The sequence below is a fragment of the Cibotium barometz genome, chromosome 54 (assembly GCF_041138505.1).
Source record: "Cibotium barometz isolate CiBa-2024 chromosome 54, ASM4113850v1, whole genome shotgun sequence".
In the NCBI taxonomy this organism is placed as follows: Eukaryota; Viridiplantae; Streptophyta; class Polypodiopsida; order Cyatheales; family Cibotiaceae; genus Cibotium; species Cibotium barometz.
In genome coordinates, this window is record NC_141099.1 from 1580687 (window position 1) to 1606494 (window position 25808).

The 25808-nt window shown below is 45.3% G+C and overlaps 1 protein-coding gene across 3 annotated transcripts in view; it reads left to right on the plus strand.

Moving 5' to 3' along the window:
- Positions 1-25808, plus strand: part of GCP4 (GAMMA-TUBULIN COMPLEX PROTEIN 4) — a 155837-nt gene that overhangs the window by 94755 nt on the left and 35274 nt on the right. Inside the window, exons 3-9 of one of the 3 annotated variants that reach the window (XM_086789783.1) lie at positions 7209-7345; positions 12586-12684; positions 12978-13095; positions 22250-22279; positions 22433-22525; positions 24730-24810; positions 24924-25007. In XM_086789783.1, the coding sequence (XP_086645909.1) occupies positions 7209-7345; positions 12586-12684; positions 12978-13095; positions 22250-22279; positions 22433-22525; positions 24730-24810; positions 24924-25007 (642 nt within the window). Of the gene's footprint in view, positions 1-7208; positions 7346-12585; positions 12685-12977; positions 13096-22249; positions 22526-24729; positions 24811-24923; positions 25008-25808 lie in introns of all 3 variants that reach the window. The other 2 variants (XM_086789781.1, XM_086789782.1) reach the window with 2 other exon arrangements.

Genomic DNA, 25808 nt, shown 5'->3' on the forward strand with positions numbered 1-25808 from the left:
GGATTTGCAGGAAGAAGTGTATGTAAATCAGCCCATTGGTTTTGTGAGGCATGGTTATGAAAACAAAGTATGCAACTTTATGGTCTCAAACAAGCTGCCCGAGCTTGGTATGAGAAGATACACACTTATTTGACCACGCAAAGATTTCACAATAGTCCAATAGAGAGCACCCTCTATGTGAAAGATGATCATGGCACTTTGATTATGCTCATTCTTTATGTGGATGACATGTTGCTAATTGGGAATGATATGGATAAAATTTCAGCATTCAAAGCTGAATTGCAAACGTCATTTGAGATGACAGATTTGGGATTGCTGTATTATTATTTGGGCATAGGATTTGTGTGGACAGATGTGGGGATTTATGTCTACCAATCAAAGTACATTCAAGAGCTGTTGCACAAATTTGGCTTACAAGATTGTAAGTCCATCTCTACTCCGATGGAGGCAAGATTGAAATTGAGCATGTATGATGTTGGAAAGTCTTTTGATAAGAGTGTTTACAGGCAAGCAGTGGGTTGCCTCATATACTTATGCAACACACGCCCGGCTGGATATTGAGTTAGGGGTTTCTTAGTGTAGCAAATTTATGCACAGCCCAGGTACAAAGCATTGGCAAGGAGTGAAGCGGAACTTCCGCTATCTTCAGGGCTTGTGTTGGTATGTCCTAGGGGGGAGCTTGCAGTTACATGCTTACAGTGATTCCGACTGGGCTGGTGTCTATGATACATGGCAATCCACCAGTGGGAATTGTTTCTTTTTGAGGCATTCGTGCATATCATGTCTGAGCAAAAAGCAGCGCATTGTTGCCACATCTACATGTGAGGTTGAGTACAGGGCAGCCTTTACAGCCACAATAGATTGTGTATGGTTGAGGAGATTGATGACTGATCTTCCTGAGTGTCAGCCGACACCCACCACCATACTCATTGATAGTTAGAGTGCTATAGCCGTGGCATAAAACGCAATGTTTCATGCACGTACTAAGCACGTAGAGACTCATTATTACTTTGTCAGGGAGAGGATTCATGCAAGGGAGATCTCATTATTTTACTGCTCTACACAGGACAATGTTGGAGATCTGTTAACGAAGGCGTTGCCTCGAGAGAAGTTTGAAGCTTTCCGCAAAGCTTTAGGCTTACTCTCCTATAGAGAGTGATCTGTTGACGACCTTGTATAGGTTCACATTGCCACTACAGGGGAGATTTATTGGCATATATGCTATGAGTTATGTCACATATGCTATGAGTGTGCCACATGTGAAGATGGGCTAACCAAGGGCACTTTTCTCCCTTTGGGTTTTTTCCCTTGGATATTAGGTGTGAAAGGACACCACATTTGTATTTTGATATTGTGGAGTCAACCCTCTTGCTCCACACATTTGTATCTCATCTTCTTTGTGTGAGCATCGATCACTATCTCTCGCTCTTGAGAGTGCTTGCTGCTGTACTTCTCTGTTGCAAAGGGTTATTCTTATGAGAAGTGCATGAAAACTTTAGGATTAGGGTCACACATGAGAAACTTGAGGAGGATAAAAAATGTCCGTCATGGCTATTGTATATGCGAAGTGATAGAGAGAGAAGAGAGAGAGTGGGACGACTCAATAATTAATTGAATGAAGCTTACACTAAGTACATGCTTTTATAGACTGAATGCCTTATCTTTCTCCACACTCTACTCATGGAGCATTGAACCAACGACATCAATGCTTACACACATAAACACTCTAGTGGCTATAAGAGTTTGCTCACACACTCTTACACACTTACTCACATAAGTGGGTGTTTATACACACATACAAGGGATGTTTACACATTGACGTAAATAGGGGTACACATAGAGGATGGATACTACACAAAGACTTCGAAATACCCAACGGGGTAGAGATTATGATGAGACCTTTGCACCCATGTGTCGTATGACTACAATCAGGTGTATTATTGCATTGGTAGCGCATCATGGTTGGAATGTATATCAATTGGATATTAAGATTGCCTTCTTGAATGGTAATTTGCATGAGGAGGCTGATGTATCTCAGCCTCGCGGTTTTGTTAAGAAGGGTAGGGGTCTAAAGTATGTAGGTTAAGAAAAGCTTTATATGGCCTTAAGTAGGCTCCTAGAGCATGGTATGAGAGGATTAATGCATATTACGTTGCAAATGGTTTTTGCAACATATGTAAAGAGGAGTAAAGAATGTTTTTTGATCATCATTTTATATATTGATTACATGCTGCCCACACTCTGTAATGAGGAGAAGATTTCGGCCTTTAAGACTGAGTTACATGTGTCATTTGAGAAGATAGATTTAGGTTCATTGCATTTTTATTAGGGCATACAGCTTATGCAACGTGATGATGGTATTGTGATGTTGTAGTCAAGGTACATATAGAGATTGCTTACATGGTCTTGAAGATTGTAAGGTAGAGATAGGTTCTAGGCTTAGTCTCAGAGGTGTCAGAGGCGTTTGCTACGAGGCGGGTATGGTACGCGCCTCAAAATACTCGTATTTTTTAGAGACGTTAGAGGCATGTTAGAGGCGTCTGTTTATATATATATATATATATATATATATATATATATATATATATATATATATATATATATAGTGATAGATAGATATATAGTGAAAGTTGAGAGAGAGAGAGAGAGAGAGAGAGAGAGAGAGAGAGAGAGACTAGAGTGTGTATGTATGAGCCTTGAGGGAGGGAGAGAAAGAAAGAAAGAAAGATTTTATTAACGTCTTCCAAAAGACCGAACTCGGCCTATGAGACAAATCGGAGTACCTGTATGGGGTATCCTCTGTCATCCCAACAAAATGAAAAAGTATTGAATAAAAAAGCTGAATCTGGGTGTGCAGGGGATGGAGCTCTATTACTAGGAGAATAAGAGAGAGGGTGTGTATAAGAGAGGGAGAGAGAGTGTGTGTGTTAAAGAAAGAAAGCTGTATTAAATGTCTGCAAAAAGCCAAAATGACCTATGAGACCAAAATACTCCATTTGGATAGATCATCAAGTTCAAGGCTACAAAGTAAAATGAAATGAACTGAAATGAACCTGTAGAGTATAGAGATAGCTCCAAAAGTGGGTATAAAAAACATCATCATCCTAGTGTGTTTGAAGTTTGAAGTTTGAAGTTTGAACTTTGGGTCTTGAGAAAGGCTTAAGGGAGGGAGGGAGAGAATGTATAAGAGAGGGAGAAATGAAATGAAATGAAATGTTATATTAACGTCTTCAAAAGGCCATAATGACCTATGAGACCAAAAGTTACATCATGGTGGATCTGATACAATGTCTGGATAAAAAACCCCAGAAAATGAAAAATAAAGATGATACTACTGGCACCTAGAAAATGAAACTGGAACTGGAAGGTACACTATGGAGGTACCTCCATCTCATAATATGTGCCGCATCGGACACTGGCGGATCTCCTCAATATCCTCTGTGGTCAGCACCCTGACTGGGTGTCTCGCATGCCTCGCAAGAATAATCCGAATCTGCCGCTGCAACCTCCGTCTATGCTGGGATGCCCTCCTCCGTAGTCGTGGGCGTCTGGACCACCCAAGCTCAATCGCACGATCAATCAGTGTACCCCTGGTGTGGGCGGTATCCATGTCCTGCTGCTGCTGTGGTCCATCTGGCGCAGTGATGGCGGGACTAAAGAAGTCTGTAATGTGCCTCTGAGTCTGGCTCTCTGTGCGCCTAAGCAGGCTATCTCTATGTCTCCGCAGCTCAAGCAAGAACAATCCCAAACACCTCTGGTCCTGGTACCCCATGACTCTGGAAAGTGGTCCAAAACCCTCTCTGAATAAACAGTGGAAACGACCACATATCTCATAGTATGCAGTACAATGGCATATATAATGCAGCTCTGTCTCTGGCTCCCCATGGCATACTCGGCATATCCTGGCCTCAGCTGGTATACCTCTATATCGGCCAATCTCAATCTCAAGCTGGTGTGAGGATGTGCGAATCTGACCAATAGCACATCGTACTGCATGAGACAAGTGTACATCCATGTAACTGGGTCTGATCACAAAACCATCTGCTGTGAGCTGAAGAAAATGCTCTCTGTAGAAAGCCATCTTCGTGCCCAGCTCCTCAGTCGGCTGTATCCATGTCCTCCTAATGTCCAGCTGAACTAAATCCTGACGGATGAGTCTGGTAATCTCTGTCCGTGTAAGAGTGAGAGAGGGTGCCTCCAGAGAACACTGGAAGGGAGGCAATCTGTCCATGCTAAAACCATGTGCCTGGAACCAAGATGTCATCTGTCCATACCAACAAGCCGTGTCTCCCTGTAAAGCCAACTGTCGGGAGGACTCCAGGGCGAGGCGTGCATATCTGTCTCGGGGGAGATCCCACAAGCCATGTATGTAGGAGACTGATCTCGTAAGAGCCTCAATCACCAGAGGGGCAGCCGCCAGCTCTGCTCGAATAATCTCATGAGGTACCACAGCCTTGGCTCTAATAAGCCTAGCAATCATAGATACCAAAGGCCTCTCCATACCTCTCCACCCGCCTGCGCTGTGATGGCCCACTGAAGGTCCCCATATCTGCACTCCATAAAGCATAGCTGATGTCACTAGAGTGTCAAAAAGCCAGAGTTTCGTTCGAGGTTCCTGAAACTGAACCTGCGAACACATCCTCTCCAAACCACCCAGGGCTGCATGTGCTCTAGTCAATCTAGTCTCTGCTGCTCTCCTCATCGAAAACACTGGGCCCTTAAAGCGCCCCCCCCCCCCCCCCCCTCCTCTCTAAAGACTCAAACCAGCAAATTTTTTTTTTGGACGACGCCTCGATTAGGCAGTCGTACGCCTCGAACTCCTCAAACTGTTAGAGGCGCGCCTCGTAACAACTATGCTCCCAGTTGAGCAAGTTTATGCACAGTCTCGCTAGTAAGCATTGGCAGGATGCCAACTGAGTATTCCGATACTTATAGGGCACTCAGTCCCTTGGGCTATTCTATGCTAAGGGGGGTGATATTCAGCTGCATGCTTTGAGTGATTCCGATTGGGATGGATTTTATGACATGCAAGTGTCCACTAGTTGCTTTTGTTTTCATGTATATCATGGCTCAGCAAGAAGTAGCCGACAGTGGCCACTTCGAGCTATGAAGTTGAGTACACGACAGCTTTTACAGCAACTGTGGAGTGTGTATGACTTTGGCACCTTTTGGCAGATCTTGGTGTTGGACAAAAGTCCCCCACCTCCATCTTCACTAATAGCTAGAGTGCACTGGGCCCTGGCCGTTGCGAGAAACCCATCTTTTCATGCTCGGTTGAGGTGCAGTATCATTATGTCATGGAGAGACTCATTGCAGGAGAGATTAGCCTGGCTTACATCTCTACACATGACAATGTGGCATATATGTTCACGAAGGCTCTCTCTACACCCTGTGGGGACCCTGTTAGCTCCATGCCCTTCGCCGACAGATGCTTCTCCCCCCCCCTCTCTCTCTCCCCTGCCCTCGCCCTCGCCAGCCTCCCCGCTGTCTCATGAGACTTCACCTCCCTCAAAGCTGGAGACCATGGCCATCACACCCTCGCAACCCCCCCCCCCCCCCCCCCCCCCCCTCCTCTTCTTATAAGAATTCCAGTTGCTGGCGCTCTTTTGAGAGCTTCTCAGACCCGGCAGAGACTCAGATCTACTCTTCTCCGGTGACAGAGTAACCTGGTCGACCATGATTTCTTTAGGGGTCTTCAGGTTCTTTTTCTTCTCATTTTCCTTGGGCTTGATAGCTGGAGTCACCTGGATAGACGAGGGGTTCGGCCACTCTCCACAAGTAGTCGATATACCAATCCCGGGTGTTCTGAGACGCCCGTGTTACTGATGCCATAGAGGCAGTTGTCCTTCCATGTGCGAAGCAGTTCCAACCTCGAACGGTGGTGGCTAGGTGGCTCCATAGCACAAGTGCTTCTAGTCACGCCTTTTCAGTGAGGAAGGTTCGGTGAAAGTAGATGAATAAATGCAGTCCCTTTCGCTTCGAGAGAATGCACAGGAGCTCCATCCTAGCCATGAGGATTGCCTCATGGAACACCTGAGGCCTGGGCGGTGCCTACTTTCAATGAAGCACGTAGAGGATTCAAGGGGAGCTTCAAAGAGCATTGGTTGGTGGCGATCTTGATATTCTCATGGTTCAGCAGCATCGTCTCACAGTAGGCAGTACCTGCAGTTGCAGGAAGATTCTTTTGTGTCAAGAGCCACACATTGTGGTCCCAGCTTTTAGCTCCTAGGGGAACTAGGGAGGAGTATGCATGTTGGCAAGCCAGACTCTTGTTTCCTTGGTGGAAGCATCCAGCAGGTTGTGCCCCGTGGATGATTCTACGCATCGGGGAGACCCGAGTCGGGGGGCCGTTGAGTGTGCGACATGGCAAACTCTTGGTGCATGGGTGGGAGGATTGTGTGGTTTGCCAGTAAAGGGAGACACTTGAGCCAACATCTTGTAAATTCTTGAAATCTCATTTAACCAAACTACTATTGGGTGTGTTTTCCCCCAGCTCGTGTGTTGTTCATTTAAAGCCACCTTCTGGGGGTTTTTAATCACATCTGACCTGCATGTAGGTTTTAGCAACTGATCACTATATCTATTAAATTGACACAAACGATAGTTCAAGTCATCATTGAATGCATCAGTCACGCTCTAAATATCGACAACACAACACAGCTCAGATGTCTATCATATCCACGATCTTAATTATTTGGTATAATATCTCTCTCTATTAAAAAAAAAAAGCTCATGGCTAATGTGGCCGCCTTTTATTTACGGCTCATGAGAGCCTCCAGCCAGGGTTGGAACCACAGGTTTTAGATGAATTATACTAACGATAGATTAGGTTATATTCTTGAATAGAATCCCACAATCGTTTACGGCTCATGAGAGCCCCTGGCCAGGGTTGGAACCACAGGTTTTAACTGAATCATACTAACGATAGATTAGGTTATATTCTTGTATAGAATCACACAATCATTATGTCAAACTTAATGCTTTCATACAACTTATTGCTTTCGTACAATCTTGAGTAGGAAGCTAAAGTGCAATCCATTTGCCCGCTTTGACCTCAACAAAGTGGCTAAGCAAGGAAACTAAGGAAACTAATGTGCTGAAACATTTGTATCTGTGCTTTTGCATCTTACCATTGTAAAAAATCTCAAACATGTTCTCGGTTGCTGTTGTACTCAATGTCAGTTTCATTTTCTTGCAATGTTTGGCAGTTTGAAGTTTTGCTCCCACCATTGCATGCTCTTGTTGAGGAAGTGAAACATAAAAATCTGCGAGGTGGACGTCTCCTTGACCTGCTGCACACAAAGTGCCATTGTGGAGTCCCAGAATTGCAAACTTGTATGCAAAGGTAAAAACATGGCTCATTTCATTTATCATGGCCATTTTTTTGAGCATGTTTAAAGCAGGAAGCACACAGATATGATATCTACATTATAAAATTTATTACCTAGACTCAAAGTTCCTTTTGAAGGAGATTAAAGCATGTGTAATGTAACAGCGCGTTTTCCAGATTTATTAATATTGATGTAAAGTTTGCATCTTCTGAATTTTGTGTATGGCATTATAATTTTAGTCTCTAGGATGGCGAGGGATTGTTTTAGGTAAGCTTTTCCTTAACTCAGGCAAGATTATCATGCATGGCACACTATGAAATCACTGGGATTGCTACCATGAAAATGAGTTTTACTTTTAGTGAGGTTTTTCTTAATTAAGGCAAGCTTATCATGCTTGGCTCACAATGAAATCACCAGGATTGCTACCATGATAATTGAGTTTATCAAACATCAATCCTGCTCCACTTGAGAGTAGGCTTGGCTAAGAAAATATCCAAAAGGTCTCTTTCACAGGAAACATCTGAAAGGTGTCTTTCACTTAACATTGTGTGGAAGCACAATCTAGCAGAAAAATGAGTATCCATGGGTTAACTTTCAAAGGTTTTTTGGGCAATACCTTGTTGGCTCCATTCTCTGTATTGAGCCAATGGGGGAAGGAAGTACCACTGCTCAGGCATGCATGGCTGCAATCAGTGTTTGCATGCAAAAGATATGGCAATAACTTTTTGCCTGGGGCCAATTGGACTTGGCTCAAGTGCTTTAAGGAAAACACAAATTTTTTGGCCTTTTCGAGCGACTGTTTTTTGCCTATGGTTAGGTTGCACATTCCTTGTTGAGCAGTGTTTTTATGTTTTAGACAAACAATTCAAAGAGCTTTTTAAATTGTGCGTACTTAAAAAAAACGCCTGGCAAATCACTCACACTCTTGCTTAAGACATGTATGACCATTAGAAAGATCACCGAGAATAAATAACTTTTCGTTACTGAGATACTTGTTCAACATAGATAAGCCTTACAAGTATGTGAACAAAAGTTTGAATAAAAACTCCTACATTATTAAAAATTCTTCAAATCATTGTAGGATGCAAAAGCATGTATGTACATAATAGTATGAATGCAAAGCATAATTTATTGCTTTGTGCTGGTAACATTACAAGGGTAGTGAAGGTTGTCAAAGCATATTTTGCTTGTGGTGTGGTCATTAACTCAGGCACTGCAGATTATCACAAATGTATTGAAAGGATGAAGATGCCTACATATTTTGAGACTTTGGTGCAAGTTATGGGATTAAATATAAGCTTTCTTTTGTCTCTAAATGCCTTGTTTCCATGAGTGGCTTGATCTGGTTCATTTTCTTTGGGGTATTCTATTCACTGATGGTTTTTGGGGACAATGTGGAATTTCTGCGTTGGAGGCGGGCTACGAAGTGTGGAAGGAGGAGAGGGCTGTGAACTGTGCTGTTGGGTGGACAAGTTGAAAGAAAGGATGTGTATATGGGGTTAGTGTTTGGATCTTTTATAGGCCATGGGCACTGGAGATGGTTGCATCGGCAAGGCATGGTCTGACCTCGATACTTGTAGTCGGGATTGGGCCATTTAGTTGGTGGTTTGTAGGGTCTCCGCTACAGCACTTATGCGTGTCTAGTTTGGTGGCATAATGCTAGCCACCTGTCAGATAGCGCTTGCCCAGCAAGGAGTGTTTTGTTTTGTGTTCGTTGTCGGTTCTGCTTGGCTAGTCACGCTGGGAACAGTGTGTGCCGCATGTATGGCTTTGTGCTAATCTCCGAACGGCATCATTTTTGACAGAATCTCCAAGTGTCCAAATGTGAAAGAGTGGGACCAGAAGGTGCGACCCCTGCCCTCCAAGATCTTCCTGCATCGACAGGTACGTCCCTCTGAAAGATGGTACTCCTAAATGAGGAGAATGTCAACGGGTCCACCAAGTGCTGCTCTATGGAGCTCCTCTCTAAGTACGCCATGCCTCTGAAAGCACCGTGGGCCCCCCAAACCCTGAGTGTTCCACGAGACAATCCGCATAACTAAAGCCCTCCACTGGAAGAGTGTGGGTGTGGGTTTCGATGGAGAATGATCACTGTTGGTCCTGGGGCGAAGCTGTGCCAGATGGGCACGTATCCTGGCCCCATGTGGATCCACTCTGTTCGAGCACTGGACTATGCATACTCTGGACTCCACCTGTCACAGTGTAGGTATCTGTAGGAGGGGGGAAGTGAAACACAAAAAACAGCATGTCTAGGCTGGAGGACACCATCTCCTCTGTCTGATCTTGAAGGCCTGAGCCGCCCAACTCCATCCGAACGTGTAACTGCACTATAAAGCTGAGTTTTGACAATTTGTTTCCGCTGACGTGCTAAAAAACCCCCAAGACCCTAAATGTTCCATGAGACAATCCTCATAAAAACTCAGAGTAGGAACGACAAGATCTCGTGGTCGACGAAGGACCCCCTTTAGAGACGAACGTACGTCTCACATAGGTAAGGGGGGGGGAATCTGACAATAAAAACCTTACCTCTCGTTCCCAATTTAGGGAAAAGCCAGGGATGGACCTCAAAACTGGAGAGGTACAATGATAATGCGACTGTGCAACATCATCCTTGAGGGTGCAATCATCGTGTGTGTGTAGTGCTACATCCTCCTGTGATGAGGGATCCAAATCCTGTGCTTGTAGAGCCTCATCCTCCAAAGCAGGGTCTACATCCTGATCTTGTGAGGCAAGAACTACACAAAGGTTGGGGTGCTCCTCTAAAGGTGCGGGTAAAGGGCCAAGTACGGGGGTCTGAGGGTGCCTGCAATCTCTAACCACAACCCAACGCTGTGTGGTCTGTAGGGGCACAGAGTTTGGGCAGCTGCAGGAGGCATCTGGTGGATAGGACCATGCTGCCTCCTAGTGTGGCCTCTCGATTTGGGACAATCTCTAGCAATGTGGCCTTGTTTGCATTTTAGGTGAGCAAACCTCGTGTGATACCTTAGTAGCCTTAGTGCTTTTTTATGCTTTTTTTATGTCCGTAATACTTCCATTGTCTGTGACATGAAATTGGAAATTCGTTTTTTTTACCATATCAAAAACGGCAAGAAAATCCGGATATATGCCCCACCATCTCCACACAATCCCCCATGAGAGACTTATTTGGAAGGATCGGTGGAGATTCTGCATGGGGAATTATTGGATGGTTGAACCTTACTAGCGGTGTTGTGACCGCGATGCCATGGAAAAGTAATCTTATCAAAGGGCTTTGCTCTTGGAGATTGGATTCCAAATTTAGAGGATATGAAAAAGGAACCGTGGGAATTATGTATATTATGATTGACGTCAAAGCTTTTCAAAATTTAGTATCGAAGTTCAGTTACATTTGTGGACTTGGAAGATCTCATTTGGTAATCCCCGTATTGTGGGAATCGATCAATTTGGGATTGAGAGCTTTATATTCTCTAGTGGAGCTTAAGTTCACTGCTGAACATCGAGAGGAGTACAATTGGCATCTCCTAGACCTTGAGATTTCAGGGATTTTCAAGGATAAGAGAAGTATTTTGCACTTTGGAATTCAAACCAAGTTCCAAAATTTGAAGTTTCTTGGTAAGTTCTAGCACCTTAAGGGGGTAGTTAAACTTATTGATCCTGGAGTAAGTGAATGATGATGCCATGTAATCTTATGGGATCAAAAAATTATTATTGTTCACCTTCTAGCTGGAAAAGGACTGGTACCTCTTCTGAGTTGAGACTCAAAGTTTGTTGGATAAAACCTCACTCCAATCAAGGCAGTACATTCTCAGATTGTGAAAAAAATCTGTGGTTTGTTTTAAAGAAAGTTCTAAACTTCATAGAAATCCTCCATATTTTTGTTTCTCCTAGTCGCAATTTTGTACCTGCCTAGAGGTGACTTGGTTTTCCTGCCTGAAGGTGTTACAACTTCTCCCCAAGTCACAAGTCCAGACTGCTGGGCAGTTGTGATTGAAGTTCAGCTGCCTTTCCAGTGATCCTTCCGAGGCTTATTGGAAAATCTCCTCAATACGTCAACTGCAAAGTTGATGTTTTGCCTAGTGCTACATAAAAAGACCAATCTACCCTATGTCTCATTAGCAGCTTTGGTGCAGCCAAGAGAACCCCTTGCTCTCCATGAGGTTCTTTCTCTGAATGGGTTCAGAATTTTGTTCAAAGACTCTGAGATTCTTGCATCATTAGTCAAGAGTTATGTTCTTTTCCATTACGAGATCTATAGAGCTTTTATTCTTTCGTTTTTTCTTTGGAGGGACTTAGTCAATTTCGACAAGCGACACTTATGCCCTTACACCTCCGTGTGCACGGAGATCAGTCAGCAATTATCTTGAGAACTTTTGTGTAAAACTTTAAAGTTAAGGGTATCGGTATTGTCTTCTTCAAGCTTGCTGCTTTCCCCTTTCTGGAGAGTGAACTTTGACGTGATCTTAATGCATTACACCCTTTTTTTAACTTTAGTGTTAGGCTATTGAATGTCTATCTATGTCCATAGAACTTGTACAACTATTTAAGAAACAACCCACTCAACACACAAATGTCCCTAGAACTTGTACAACTATTTGAGAAACAACCCATTCAACAACAACAACCACCACCCCCCTCCCCCCCAACCCCCGCCCCCAGGCACTCCCTACTCCCCTATTTTAATGCTTACCACCCCTTTTCAGTTTATTTTTTATAACTCCCCCTCCCCTCCTTTTTAAAAATTTCACTTTATAAAAATAAAAAGTCACCCCATAGAGGGCAGATGTCTTGTGTAGTATCAAAGCTTTGCGAACAACCACAAACATAAATACTGCAGTGTGAACAATCTAGTCTGTGGATATACATGCTAGCGTTTGGTCCACTGTTTGGCCACATTAAGTAATCTAAGGTATGGGCAACACTATTCCTTGAAAAGGAAAGCAGTTCCATATTCTAAAGCAGGGTGTGGATGACACAAATATCCACAGGTTAAAGATAAATAAAATGAATACATCAACTTGCAGCTTTTGAACGTGAAAGGTTTACAGATTATTCATGTGAGTGCTTTTACTTTGGCTTCTCTTTTGATGGATCAGTTTATGTCGTCTTATAGCAGAAATACTTTCATCTTGTGTTTTTCTAATTACAAGTTTATTATTCAGTTTTCAAGCTGATGCTCTACCTCAAGCGATTTTTAAAAAGTGTTTATTCTTTAGTTTTTGGAATCATATCTATTGCAATGGTCATAAGGACATGCAACATCTTGATGATTTTACAGACTACTTTGGCATGTGCATCAAGTAATGTACAGACAGCTGGCAGCATGGATGGTGTATGGTTTACTGCAAGATCAGTATGAAGAGTTTTTTATCAGCAGGTCTTCACCCTCATCCATAATTTTTCTTCCCTGCTTTACTTACGCACACTGCCTTTCTTGAAAGGAAAAAAATGACTTGGCATTTCCAGGCTAGACTGCAACTTCCAAATCTTGCCTTGATGCCCATGGATGTCGTTTAAGTGGTGGAGTGTCAAGTAGAAGTTACCGTACTCTAAATCCATGTTTTGTTTGATTTTGAAACATTGAACCTTGAGCTGCTATGTAATTCTCTTGATTTTGATGGTTGCTTTCATGCATCTAATATAACTGTCATGACTGCACTTAATTGGAAGAGTTCAAGACGGAAACAGATGCTTTGAAGGAGAAAATGTGGCAGAAAGGCCTGGAGTAGCCCATGGGAATGCCGATACTGACCTTGCTGACTGGCATTCTGGTTTTCATGTTTTCTTGGTAAGAGGCCTTTAAACTTTGGTTATACTTTTTCTTATTTTCATTTAAGGGTAACTGTCTTGCGTGCATGCCTTTTTGAGGTGGGGACATGTACATCTTTAACTAAAACCCATTTGAACTTTTTAATGAAAAAGCCCTTGCAGAGAACAGCACAATGGACTAAGAGTCATTAGCGCAAAAGGGATGAATTTACTAGGGAGTTCAACCAACAATGTCTGAGTCTTTGGCATGAAAGAAGAACTATCACCCTAAAGCAATAAACAAATTTTTGTTAGTAACATGCTTTAACATTAGCCATGCATGTCAGTAGACATGCTTTTGAAGCTTCCTCTGCACAAATTAAAATCCATATGTTTATTTGAATGGTGCATTTTCCCAAGTGGTTATTTGAGTGGTGCATTTTCCCAAGTGGCTACCATGAACTTAAAATTGCACTTGTATTCTTGTAAAGTTTGGGAAATAACTTGTACTTTGTGATTTATCTTTGTGCCGTGTTAGTGGATGTGCAGATTGTTTTTTAAGTTTTTGTCCAAGATGCAGCTAGCTGATTTATGCTAACCATTAGCAATGCTCCACCCCACCCCCCCCCCCCCCCAACCCTCCCTGCCCGCCACGCCTCCGCAGGGAGAAAGATCCTTCTATTAGTTAACGAAAAAACAGCCACGAAGGGCTACATACAACCACAAAGGGCTAGATACAAGCTTGCCTCCATGTGCGGGGCGGTGACCAAAGGAATCAAAGGTGGAGAAAGATGCACTTCTCCTCTGGCTGGCCTCTTTATGAGGAGAAGGCTATCTCATACATGGGGAAGCGGGGGAGGAGAAGGCTATCTCATACAACCACAAAGGGCTAGATACAAACTTGCCTCCATGTGCAGGGCGGTGATCAAAGGAATCAAAGGTGGAGAAAGATGCACTTCTCCTCTGGCTGGCCTTTTATGAGGAGAAGGCTATCTCATACAGGGGGAGGGGGGGAGGAATAACCACACAGGTGGTCTATAATGCCAAGTGGGATCACCACCTCTATCTGTGAGAAAGGGCCAGGCCGCCAAAGCCTCAAGAAAGCTTCCCGCCGCTTCTGCATGCGGTCAGAGCCACCCTACAACTTACCCCACTGTCCGCGGAGGGTATGAATGATATCTAGCCAAATGCTCCTAATGGACTCCGTAGGCGGAGTGTGGGTACCCTCGATGGTTTTGCTGCATCAAGCTCTCCATCTTTACTACAAATCTCCCATCTTTGGCACGAGCTTGGAGTCCAGTGATTAGTAGATAGGGATGGTTCTCGAACTGCCGAGATGCGAAGGTGAGAGACCTGAAGGGCTAGCCCCCCACCTTCCTCCTCATAAGCCATGACAACCTCAGCCTTTGTGGCCCAAGCGAGAGTGCCCCATGAAATGATACGGGTTGAGGTCCATCTACCATGAAAATGCGGAGAATCCGCTTCCAAATCTCTCTAGCCTTCGGGAAATCCCAAAGACAATGTTGTTGAGACTCTTGAAGGTGGCTGCACCTCGGGCAAGTTGCTGGCCGATCGCCAATGGCCAAGCACGTGCCAACCGCCAAGAAAGAGGGTGATCTTTCGAGGCCGAAAACTGTCCTAGAGCCTCTTCCAAAAATCTGAGAGGAAACGTTGTGAGAGGCCTTGTGATTGGGAATGTGCTGTTGTTGCTGCCGGGGTGCCCTCGACCTCGGGCATCTGAATCTGGCGGCCTAACCACATGGTGTATGCGAAGAACTGGGTTCCCTATATCTCCTCCTTGTTAGTTGGATCACGCCAAGTCCACTCCCCTGGGTCCCACTGGAGGCGTGTGAGGGGCCAGCTCTCCCAAATCCATAAACACCAGAGTCTCTTTGTGGCCACCTTGGCCGGCGGGGGATCAATGTGCCACTCATGTGCCTGAAAGCCAATCACCCTCACCCTCTGTAAGGTGCAGCCACTGAAGTCATCCAAAGGGGGCTCTGATCTCTCTAGTTTGCCATGGGGTCCAATCGAAAAGGTGAGCAAAGCACAGTTCCCATCTGCGCCATGAATTGCCAAGAGAATATCATGCCTAGTAAAAACGCCAAGCCACTGCCCGCGGGGGGGGGGGGGGGGGTGTCGGGTCTAGTATAGGGGTCAGCCACTCTTGAGGAGTAGCATAATCGATGTCGAGGTTGAGTCTCTCTCTACCCCGGATCCCAGCCAGCCCTCTCTTGAGCCTGTAGGGGAAGCTGTTTGAATGCAATCTAGTCTCCAAGGGACTTGGCGGGTCCTATGCTCAATGCTCCCCATGATACATGAGGTCGGGCCCCCAATATGTAGCCACTTGGTAAACAGATCAAGGGGTTCGAGAACAGGGCTTACCGAAGACGCTCCTCCGAGGCTACCGGCGATGACTGCTGAAGGGCCGGCTTGAGGTGATCCCAGGCACGAAGTAGGCTGGCTGCAAATCTGTCCTCAGAGGCTGGGCTATAGCTGGAGGCCCGCATCTCTGTGAAGATCCATCTGGTGCTCTGCGGCCAGGGCCCCCCTAGGCTTGGAGGACGGGCTGAAATCCGGGCCAAGAGGAAGTCCTTCCAAGGCTCACCACCTGGAAGAAGTCCTCTAACAATCAACTTGCCTAGCAGGGCGTGGCTCTGAATGGTGGGGTCAATGATGCCGAGGCCCCCTTTGCGTCGTGGCTGAATGATCACTCTCCAGGCCACCTTTGCCTGGGCACGCCTCCCATCACTGCCGGCCCACAAGTTGTTCCGGATCAGGCGCTGTACCTAACCAATGCATGCTTGGGAGAAGGCCCAACAAGAAGTAATGTACCACATGGTGGCAAGAAGGACTTGGTTTGCCACCACCACTCGGCCGGCTAGGGATAAGAAAAAATCTGAGATAAGAAAAAATCCTTCCAAGGCTCAATGCCTGGGAGGAAACCTTTAACCACAAGTTTGCAAAGCAACGCCCTGCACGGAACATCCGGCTGAAGAATTTTTTGCCCCCCCTCTCGTCTGGGTTGAATAACTATGAGCTAAGGTACCCTGGCACGTGTGTTTGCGGTGCCATACAAACCCGACCAAAGAAAATTGTGGATCAACCTCCGCAATTGACCAATGCACGCATGATAGAAGCACCAACAAGAGGCAATAAACCAAGCCAAGGCAAGCAATACTTGATTAGCCACCAATGCTCTGGAGGCTAAATCCAATCTCATAGAGCTCCAATGAAGCAGCTTCTTTGGGATACTCGTACCACAGCAAACTGCTGTGCATGAGAAATATCAACCCCAACCAGGCATCCCAAATATCTAGCATTACATCCTCTACCGATCCAAGTAAAACGAAGCTCTGCACCCCAAGCAACTCTCGGCGAGTCGCTAATTCAAAAACGAACAGATTTGTTCCAGTTAGGTCCCTACTACCAAACAAAACTCTTCTAGTGCCATCTTATGAAAGTCGTTTGAAGCGTTGCGCTCCCCTCCCCTCCTGATCCGCGTCATTGTCGGTGCCCCCCTGTCTTAGCTCCTTTGCTTGCGCCCCCCCCCCCCCCCCCCGCCCTTTTGCCAACCCTCTAGTCCCTCACGATCTGCGCCCCTCTTCTCCCCCTGTTATGTGTGCCGCCCCTACCCTATCCGACTGCAGCCCCCCTCTTTTTTGCCTCTGTCCGCCTATGCTATTGCCCTGCTCGACTGCATCGTGACTCGCCCCTCTTCCTTTTTGCGGTACCCCCCTTCCTCCACTTTCTTTCTGCGCTCGTTTTTTTTTTTTGGGGGCTTTTTCTTTCTTTCTTTCTTCTTTTTGCTTTTTTCTTTTTTTCTTTTTTCCTTTTTTCCTTTATCTTTTATCTTTTTCTTTCTTTCTTTCTTCTTTTTTTTGTTTTTTTCTTTTTCCTTTTCTTTCTTTCTTCTTTTTTCTTTCTGCTTTTTTCTTTCTCCTTTTTTCTTTCTGCTTTTTTCTTTCTTCCTTTTTCTTTTTTCTCTCTTTGTTTCTTTCTTCTTTTTTCTTTTTCGTTTTTTTTTTCTACGCCCTCCGCCCCTTCCTTTCCTTTTCTTTGCCGCCATCTCTAGCCCTTCCTTGTTCCTCCGACAGCACCCTCAGGTTGTGGGCATTTCTTCATTTTCTCGGCAAGTTTCGGCCTCTTCTGGTCTTTGCCCTTAGGAGGACTCCATGGCAGCCGCTCCGTCTCCCCCGACCGAGGCCGCCGTTTCTTACCTTTCATTTTTCGAAGCGGACCTACAGCTTCTCTCGCTACGATTGTCGCATCCCTAGAGGCCACCACTATGCTATGCAAGATTGTCAGTAGCCGCCCCGCGCGTGGCCAACTTAGAGATCTTCTTCAGGCTAGCCTCCTAGGTGCGGCAGCGAAGATCGCAGGTATTCATCCTTTGGGGCGCGGCTACTAGCACGTTGAGTTCGACTCACTAGCGGTGTCTGATCTTGTCATGCAGCTGAGCCCCGTTGCACTGCGTACGGCGAAGGGCTTCTTTGCACGGTGCCAGCACGGCACGGCTTCGACCCGGCATCCAATCCAATAGCTGGAGTTTCAGGCTTTTCCGTGATAGTCTGCTTTCCAGGCCTCTGGAAGGAATACCTTTCTCTTCTCCCGGTGATTGGTGGTGCCATTGGGAGCGTGATGGAATCCCCCCCCCACCGCTGTCTTTACCCTCGCACGAGCAGTTGGGATTCCATCTCTCCGCATCTATGTTGCCTTGCCGGATTCTGAGCGTCACATGATATCTATTCCCAGTCTTCGGGGCGACCCCATTATGCAGCGAGTGGAGTATTTCGGCCTTCCAGTCCAATGCTTCATTTGCAGACAGATGGGTCATCTGGCCAGAGTTTGCCCGCGACATCAGTCTAGGCGACCGCCCCCGGTGGTTTCCCCTCCTACTTTCTGCTAAGATCCTGATCAAGGGGCCGAGGGAGGAGCGGGTTCCCAGGCCGTGGAGCACCGGGTTCCAACCATGGATGACCCATTAGCTGGAGAGTGGCAGATGGTTGGCCCCTACCTCGGTCACCGGTCTAGCACTAGAGCTGAGCGCTGCCGCCGTGCGCATGCTGGCAGCATGCAGGAGGATTCGGTTCTGTCAGAGAACTATTTCGAGCACTTATCACAGCACCTGCACGTAGACAGCGGGCCTCCTCCAGTCACGGAGAGGAACTCCCCCCCGTGGCCCCGATGTGGCCGCCAATTCCTCGTCGTGACTTCTCCTCTTGCCCTTAGTGCTCAGTGGGGCAGGTTGACCTCACCCTCGCTTCGTGGAGCCTTCCGTAGCAGCCCTCCTCTCTGATGGATACCTCTCCGCAGCATCCCTCTCCAGCTTCTCCACCTTCCCACTCCCCCTTGCCTCCTTCCCACCCTCACCTCCGACTCTACCCGTAGTCGCTCCATTTGCCCCTTCCTCTTCCTCCGCAGCCACCCCCCACCCCCCCTTCTCCAGAGCATTCCCGTCAGCCTCCTGCATCCCTTGATCCGGGGAGGAGACAGCCGGCGAGTATTGTTCGCCGCCTGATTCATTGCTTCTCGGAGTCGGTGGAGATGACCATTGCGGCCTCACCAGTGAGGGCTCTCCCACCTGGGTCTTCAGGTGGGACCCCGAGGATCCTGGGGCAGCCTGTGGATTATAGTTTCTTCCGGTGTGTTCCGACGGAAGGGGCAGACAGGTTCAAGGCGACCGTAGCCCCTATTCGGGTATGTGTGGTCTTCCACCACTCCAGACCCTCTATGCCAGAGAATGGCGCGATGAACTTCTCTTTCCCCTTGAGCGCAGCCCCGGAGATAGTGGGATCCAGAGTCGGTGGCTGCTACCATTCAGGATCAGGCAGTTGAGCTATCGCATCATCTGCACGAGGGAGGCTAGGCCCCTTGTGGAGACTCCTCTCTTGCTCTCTGAACATGATGAGTTTGTCTTGTGTTGCACCCTGTAGAAGTGTGCTGATCTCCTGCAACCCATAGTCGAGTGCTCTGACGAATGCTCTGCTGATGCTCTCGTCTCTATGTGTCCTCCAGAAACAGGACAAATGGCCAGTGGTCTGATAACGTGGTGCTTGCTAGAATACAGATCAAACCACCTGTGCTGCACACACAGTCATCCACGTAAAATATGTCAATGTGCGGGAGGTTGGGACCCTGAATCCTCTGGTCAGATCTGGAGAAGCGTCGTACCGCCAAACTCTGGTATGTGCCATGGATCCTGGCCCCTCAGGGAGAGGACCATCTCCTCCCAGGTCATGTACTCTCTCCTTGTGATAGTTTCGAAGCCTCCTTCCATTCTGTCCTCTGGGTCCTCCAGCATGTTTAAGTCTCCACGCGAGCACCAATAATCTTCCTCTGGAAGAGTGCCTGTCGCACTTGGGTCCAGAACTCAGTCTGCCCCACCACCTTGTTGAGGGCATAAATGTTGAGGAGGCCCACATGGTCTTCCCCAATTCTTACTAAAATCCAGACACCCTTCCTTGCACAATGCTACCCTAATCCAGTACTGATGGCAGCAACTGCTCACTGACCGAGATGCAAACCCCTCCCTGGTTCCCCCTAGGGCTGAAGGCAATGGACCAGAAAGTATGGCTGTGTCCAGGCAAGATCTTCCCGCATTTGCGGAATGGGTGTAACACCCAAGGGTGTAAAGCCTGAAATGTGGAGCCCACACAGCAAAAAGTATGCAAAAAAGGTTCGGCATGATAAATGCTACAGGCACATATTGGATCACATGTGGTGTCTCTTAGATGCTGAATTAAGCATCCCCTTTCTCCGAATGCCAGGAGTGACTGGAATCTTTTCGTGAGCAGAGAGGAGTCTAGGAGGCCACCCACACAGCCCTCGCAGCCATCAAGGAGCAGAGGATAGAGTACCGTTACCACACTTGGGCTTCTTTTTCGACAAGGTGACGTGGACTTCTTTATCTTGACAGGTGCTTACCACTGCAGGGAAAGCGCATGTTGCCTGCTTGGCCCCGATGGAGTGGTGGGCCCGTGGCTTCTGATCCCCCTTAGCTGTTATGTACTTGGACACTTATATATGGATCAGGGACCTAATCCAGCGGGGTTGAACGGCCCCAAGATTAGGGATTAGCAGGTAGATACTTGGCTAGGGTTCCTTAATTGATACAACAAGGTTTATGGTCTCTTATAGCAATTTAGCTATTTATGGCGTAGTTATCACTATATGAGTAAGAGATTGGGTTACTATGAGACTCATTTGTGAGGATGCATCATTGACGATCTGGTCTGGACCAGGAGAGCAGACATGCTCATGCCACCCACTTGGCAAGTACATAGTTGACATGTTGAAGGCGTACAGGCAAGCTTCGGTGGTATGGGATGCCGGAGTTAGACACGGGCCTATGGGATTGTGCAGGAAGCCCTAGCCATGGCTCGAGGAAGATCGATGGATGCTGGTCGCGGTTGGGAGGTGAGCTAGCCTGCTACTCCATAATTTGGTTTAGGACTAACCTTGTGTTTCAGCTGTATTTAGCGTAGATTTTGGGAAGGACTCTATAGTTGGTATTAGAGCAACCCTAATGCAGAGGCTGAAGATGTATGTGTGCCTAGGCGTCATAGATGTCGAAGTTCCCAAGCATCCCACTCATCATTTCCTCTATCTATTAGAGTGAATTGCTCTACTGAAGTTGTACAAGTTTTTTTTTGTTGGTGTCAAGGATTGCATGTAGTCGTGTGTCAAAGGGGATGAAGAGCACTGTGGTATGCGTGATGGGTTTTTTTAAATTAAAACTGAAAAGCACCTTAGCTTTTTAGGAAAAAACCAAAAGCAAGTAAACTCCTTAAAGAGCAGGCATACCGGAGGGCCGAAGTGGAGTGGAGCTTCATGGAGGGCAGGATCAGAGATCGGCTGGCCCGCATCCAGCCCTGGATTGATTGTGATTATTTGCCCTCCAACCGACCCCTAAGACCCTCCATGGAGAGGGTGTCTTGAGCAGGTCTCACTGCTCCCATCCCTAGGTATGTGGATCATCTCTTGGATTATTCATGGGATGGGGGGACCTTGCTTCCATGGCCGAAGAGGGGTCCTTCTTCGGGAACTTCAGAGAGCCTGTGTAGGAGGCTCAGTCGATCTCTTGTTCTTGCACGAACATCACATTTCAACAGGAATGCCAATGTTTGTAACCTCTAAGCTTAGGTGGAAGTGTGATTTATTCATGTTTCGGCCAAGTGTGCCACCCTCACACTCAATAAGGCTCTCACCATGTCTCTTAAATGGCATCTTGCAACCTTGGAGGTGGTCTTGCATTATGGCTCCTCTAATAAGGCTACATGACCCCTCTTTAGCGAGCAAAGAAGATAAGGGGCTATGAGCCTAGACATTGCTGTGTGATGCCTGTGGTTAAGGCTAAGGCTGGCTATTGATGCTGAAAATGGTTTTAGGTAATCCCAATCAAGCCTCCTATAGGCTTTGATGAGGGTAACTACAAGCTAGTATTATTGTGGGACACCTGTCAAATGGCCTGGTGGATGCTGAGAATATTGTGTGATATTCTTGTCTCTTATGAAGGCACTTAACCTGTCTCTCATACAGGTGCAAGAATCAACTTGAACGGATTGCTTAGGCTTTGACTAGGACCCTGCAGGCATTATCATTGAAAGTAAAAGGACCCTAATTGGAGGCGTTGTGGATCCTTGTTTTGGCTGCTTTCTCAGAGAAAAACAACTGCTCTTTAAGTTGCAATACTCAGCTTCTGAAGTCCTAGACCCTGTCAATCATTGTCCTGAATTTCGGCTGGGTGAGTATAAGCCTCATCTCTCTGCCATAAATAGATCCAAAGAGGGTTTTACGTCTCCTCATAAGGTCACCAAGCACCAGGGTTTGAGAAATCTTGACGAAGCAGAACCTTGGATATACTAGAATTTGGCTGAAGGAGAATTTCTTTAAGACTGCGCCATATATTTAGACAGCTCTTTCCCTGTCCATCTTCAGAAAATTGAGGTGGTCTAAGAACAGAAGCATAGACATTGGCTCGCGCTCAAGGATCATAATTGTAATTGATCTGTTGTGGTTAAAGTTTGTTTTTTATTTTCCTGATTAGACAAATTAGAAGCCACATTGCATAGAACAGTGGATTTATCACTTCAAAGCTTTTCACAACTCTTATTCTTGTTATGTAGTAGAGCCATGATTTTATTCCAAGTATTGACAGGAACCTTACTACGTTTTGTTATCTTTACTTGTAGGATATGCTGCCACAATATATTCCAATGCAGGTAGCAGAGTCCATCTTATTTGTTGGAAAGGCTGTGAGAATCTTACGTAATCCGAGCAAATCTTTCAAAAGCCATTGGATAGGATATGAACAGCAGGATATGAAGCATGAAACAATGCCTGAGGAAGTGCTGACTCCCTTTTTTCATGCAAAGGGTTCTTTCTCGGAACTGTTAGATCACCAAGGGCCGAAGCTTCTTCCCCAGCCTCAAATTGAAAAGATTGCTTTGTTGATTCAAGACCTCAAGGTGATACTCCTTTTCCTTTTGAATCTTGATGCCGAAATCTCATCTTCTGGTATGCAAAATAATCACATTGTTATATTGCAATTGCTGTGCTAGTTTGTTTTAGCACTTCAACTGTACAATTTGAAGGCGCTTTTCTGGTGGGTTGCCATCACAAGAATGGCCATCCTTTTAGGTTTAGGGTAACATCCTGTAAATGTCATGAAAGTGCAAGAGTGGAGTTATATAAATGACCACACGGTTACTTTTTGGTACCGTGGTTCTTCTGGCAGGGATAATCTTTCCTTAGCCAACTAGAATCACTGAATGAAGAATTTACATCTATGCATAATTTCAAGTCTTATAGAAAAGGGATGTTTTGCATAAAAGCCATTTGCTTCAGCGAAATTTGAGAAGTACCGAGGATTGTAATACAAATATTTGTATGATTGGCTATGCCCCTCAATTGTTTTTTAATAACGAACCAATATTTGTAAGCCCTAATAGGAATTCAGATATTGACCTGAAATTCACATTAAAGTATACGGCTGTAACTCCCCTTAGAGTGGCCAGCCGGGGAACTGAGAAATACATCACAACACCACACCCCCCCTAGAGTGGCCAGCTGGTGAACTGAGAAATACATCACAACAACAACCACCCTCGTCCAACCCCCCCTTCCACGCATTCCTATCGGTTTGCGCCCTTTTTTTTGCCTTTTTTTTCTGAAGTTCAGTGTAGCCATTGTGTTGTTGTGACTCTGGATTAACAGTGATGGTGGTAGTCTTTCAATGATCACCAACTCATTATATTTGTCTCAGTACTAAGTGAAATACTTTCTTCAAAATATAGCGGTAAAATGAGTTTGCTACTAAATGTTTCCTTGAGTGCTTTTCAAACTAAAGGATCGCTTTTTTCAATATTAGATGTTGTACTTACTATTTACAGCTGTCCAAACTTGTTTGCTTCCTAAAATAGGAAATCAACATTAAGAGCCGACTTCTCATTTCTTGATCCTAAAAAAGGAAATCAACATTAAGAGCCACTTCTCATTTCAAAACCATAGGCCTTCTTTTTTTTTGGTTTTTTTTTTGGATGGCAGCTTTCAATACCTGTCACATGCGGTTACTCTTGTATTAAGACTCAAAATACAACTTGAGATGTACACATTTACAAGACTTAAAGCACATATTCCACAATAACAGAGATTACTGATGAACCTCTGATGGAACAGATAGATGTAAGTTCCACAATTTGTACTCATCTGAAAGGAGCTTTGATGGCTGAATTGTAACCGCTGAGAGGAAGCTGTATCCTAAAAGGAAGGTAACGTGCAATGCCCAGTCAAAGTAGAAAACTAAGTGATGGATGGGCTAGCATTAAGCTTATTCATGACCTGTTTTAGCTGCGATGGGTTTTGGTAAGTCATCCATTGGTCAGCGCTGACTTGTTTAAATGAGTGTCTGTGGCCACTAACTAGTATGATAGACATTGAACGTCTGCTAACCTGATGACAAAATGTGTCAGGAAGATCTTCTTTAACCTCTGTCTACCAACCATCTGGCGTCAAGAGGCCACTATCAGTTGTTAAAATTCTGCTTCATCTGACGGTGTTCAAACTGGGCTGTTGTGTGGCCAGGCTTCTAGTGCTCCTAAGAGGGGTCTACTGTACTCGATGTAGCCAGATGGTAGACCACCAGTATTGCATTCAAAGGGTGGAGCATGTATCTCTAGACCACCAGTATTGCATTCAAAGGGTGAAGCATGCATCTCTATCACAATTCTTTGATGTCTTGTGGAACTTATGTTTTTCCTTCAGCTGGTTTTCTTTCAAACAAGAAATTGTTAGAAAGCTCCCAGGCAAACAAGCTCATTTGATGCTTTTTAAGAGAGCATGTTGAGGGCCACTTTTCTCTCAGAAGCTTGCTTTTGCTACATTCAACTGAAAACTCGCAGTGAACCTCCCTTATGCTTGCGTCAGTCTTTGTTTGACAGCATCCATCTGGATCAGATTCATGATAGTGAGTTGGCTTTGTTTTGTCAGTGTTTTTAACTTGTGTGACTGTTCTTCAAGAAGTTTACCTCGCTTTTGAGGACTTCTTTCTTTGTACAGTGAAGCAATAGAACATAGTTAAAAAAAAGAGAAATCAGTCTTAGCTGAATAAGTAAAGCTCTCTTGCAATATTTTTTGTAACAGTTGTTAATCATATTGATTATGTCTCCTGTAGGAAATGCCAGATTTTCACAAGAGGTCATTTGAAGCTGCTATAGATTCAATACGGACGATTGCAGCAACACATCTTTGGCAGGTGGGTTTATATCCTTCCACAAAATTGTCTTTTCATGTTGTTGCATAAGAATGGTTGAGAGTGTTGGCAATTTTGCTCATGGGGAAGCATATCTATCTAACTTGGTTTTGTAGCTGGTAGTGGTGCATGCGGATTTGATTGGCCACTTGAAGGCGTTGAAAGACTATTTTCTTCTTGCAAAGGGAGATTTTTTCCAGGCAAGTTGACAAACATTGGTTGTTTCAGATGTTGGCTGCATAGTTACTGTATTGTAATTTGAACATCTCTCTCTTTGGTAGATGTTTCTTTTTTCACGTTTCTGACATCCAGTTATTCATGGATCATATGTACTCTTTCTTAGTCTCATAGAGACTTGGGGTCTTTCTTAGACGCTCAAATTTTTAGTTTTTAGTTTTCTCTGGATTAGTAATTTCATGGAGATTTTGTACTATTGTTAGGTCTCACAAACCCTTTGGGTCTTTTTGAAGATATTAAAAACTTCTTTCTTTCTTTCAAGTTCTTTTTTAGTTTTTCCATGGTACTGTATACTCATGGTATCATTGTACTATTCATGGTCTCATAGGCCCTTTGGGTCTTCTATAGACATTAATATTTCTTTGTTTATTTCTCTCTCCATCCATGAGGAGGATGACACATTAAGAGTTGACCTTGGGGAGGAGGATTGGAGGAAAATTGAGAGCTTCCACTTATTATCTTCTCCCACATAATTCGGAGAAAATCATCAGTACCACACCCCATCATTCTTACAGAGTTCAGAGCTTCACCACTGATGGTGGATGCACTTTTCCAAACGGTGAACTGAGGCTTGCTTTGGAGTCATCATGATACCTGTGCTATGGATGGGGACGATGGTGTTGATGGTTCAAGAGGAAGGTAAGCCTTGCACAAGGTCTTATTAAAGAGTTCTGCAAGAATGGGGAACAGAGTGTTAACCCCATGTGCGAAGTGTTCTGCATGAAGATTTTCACGATCTTGAATCCGGCCAGTATGCAGCTTTG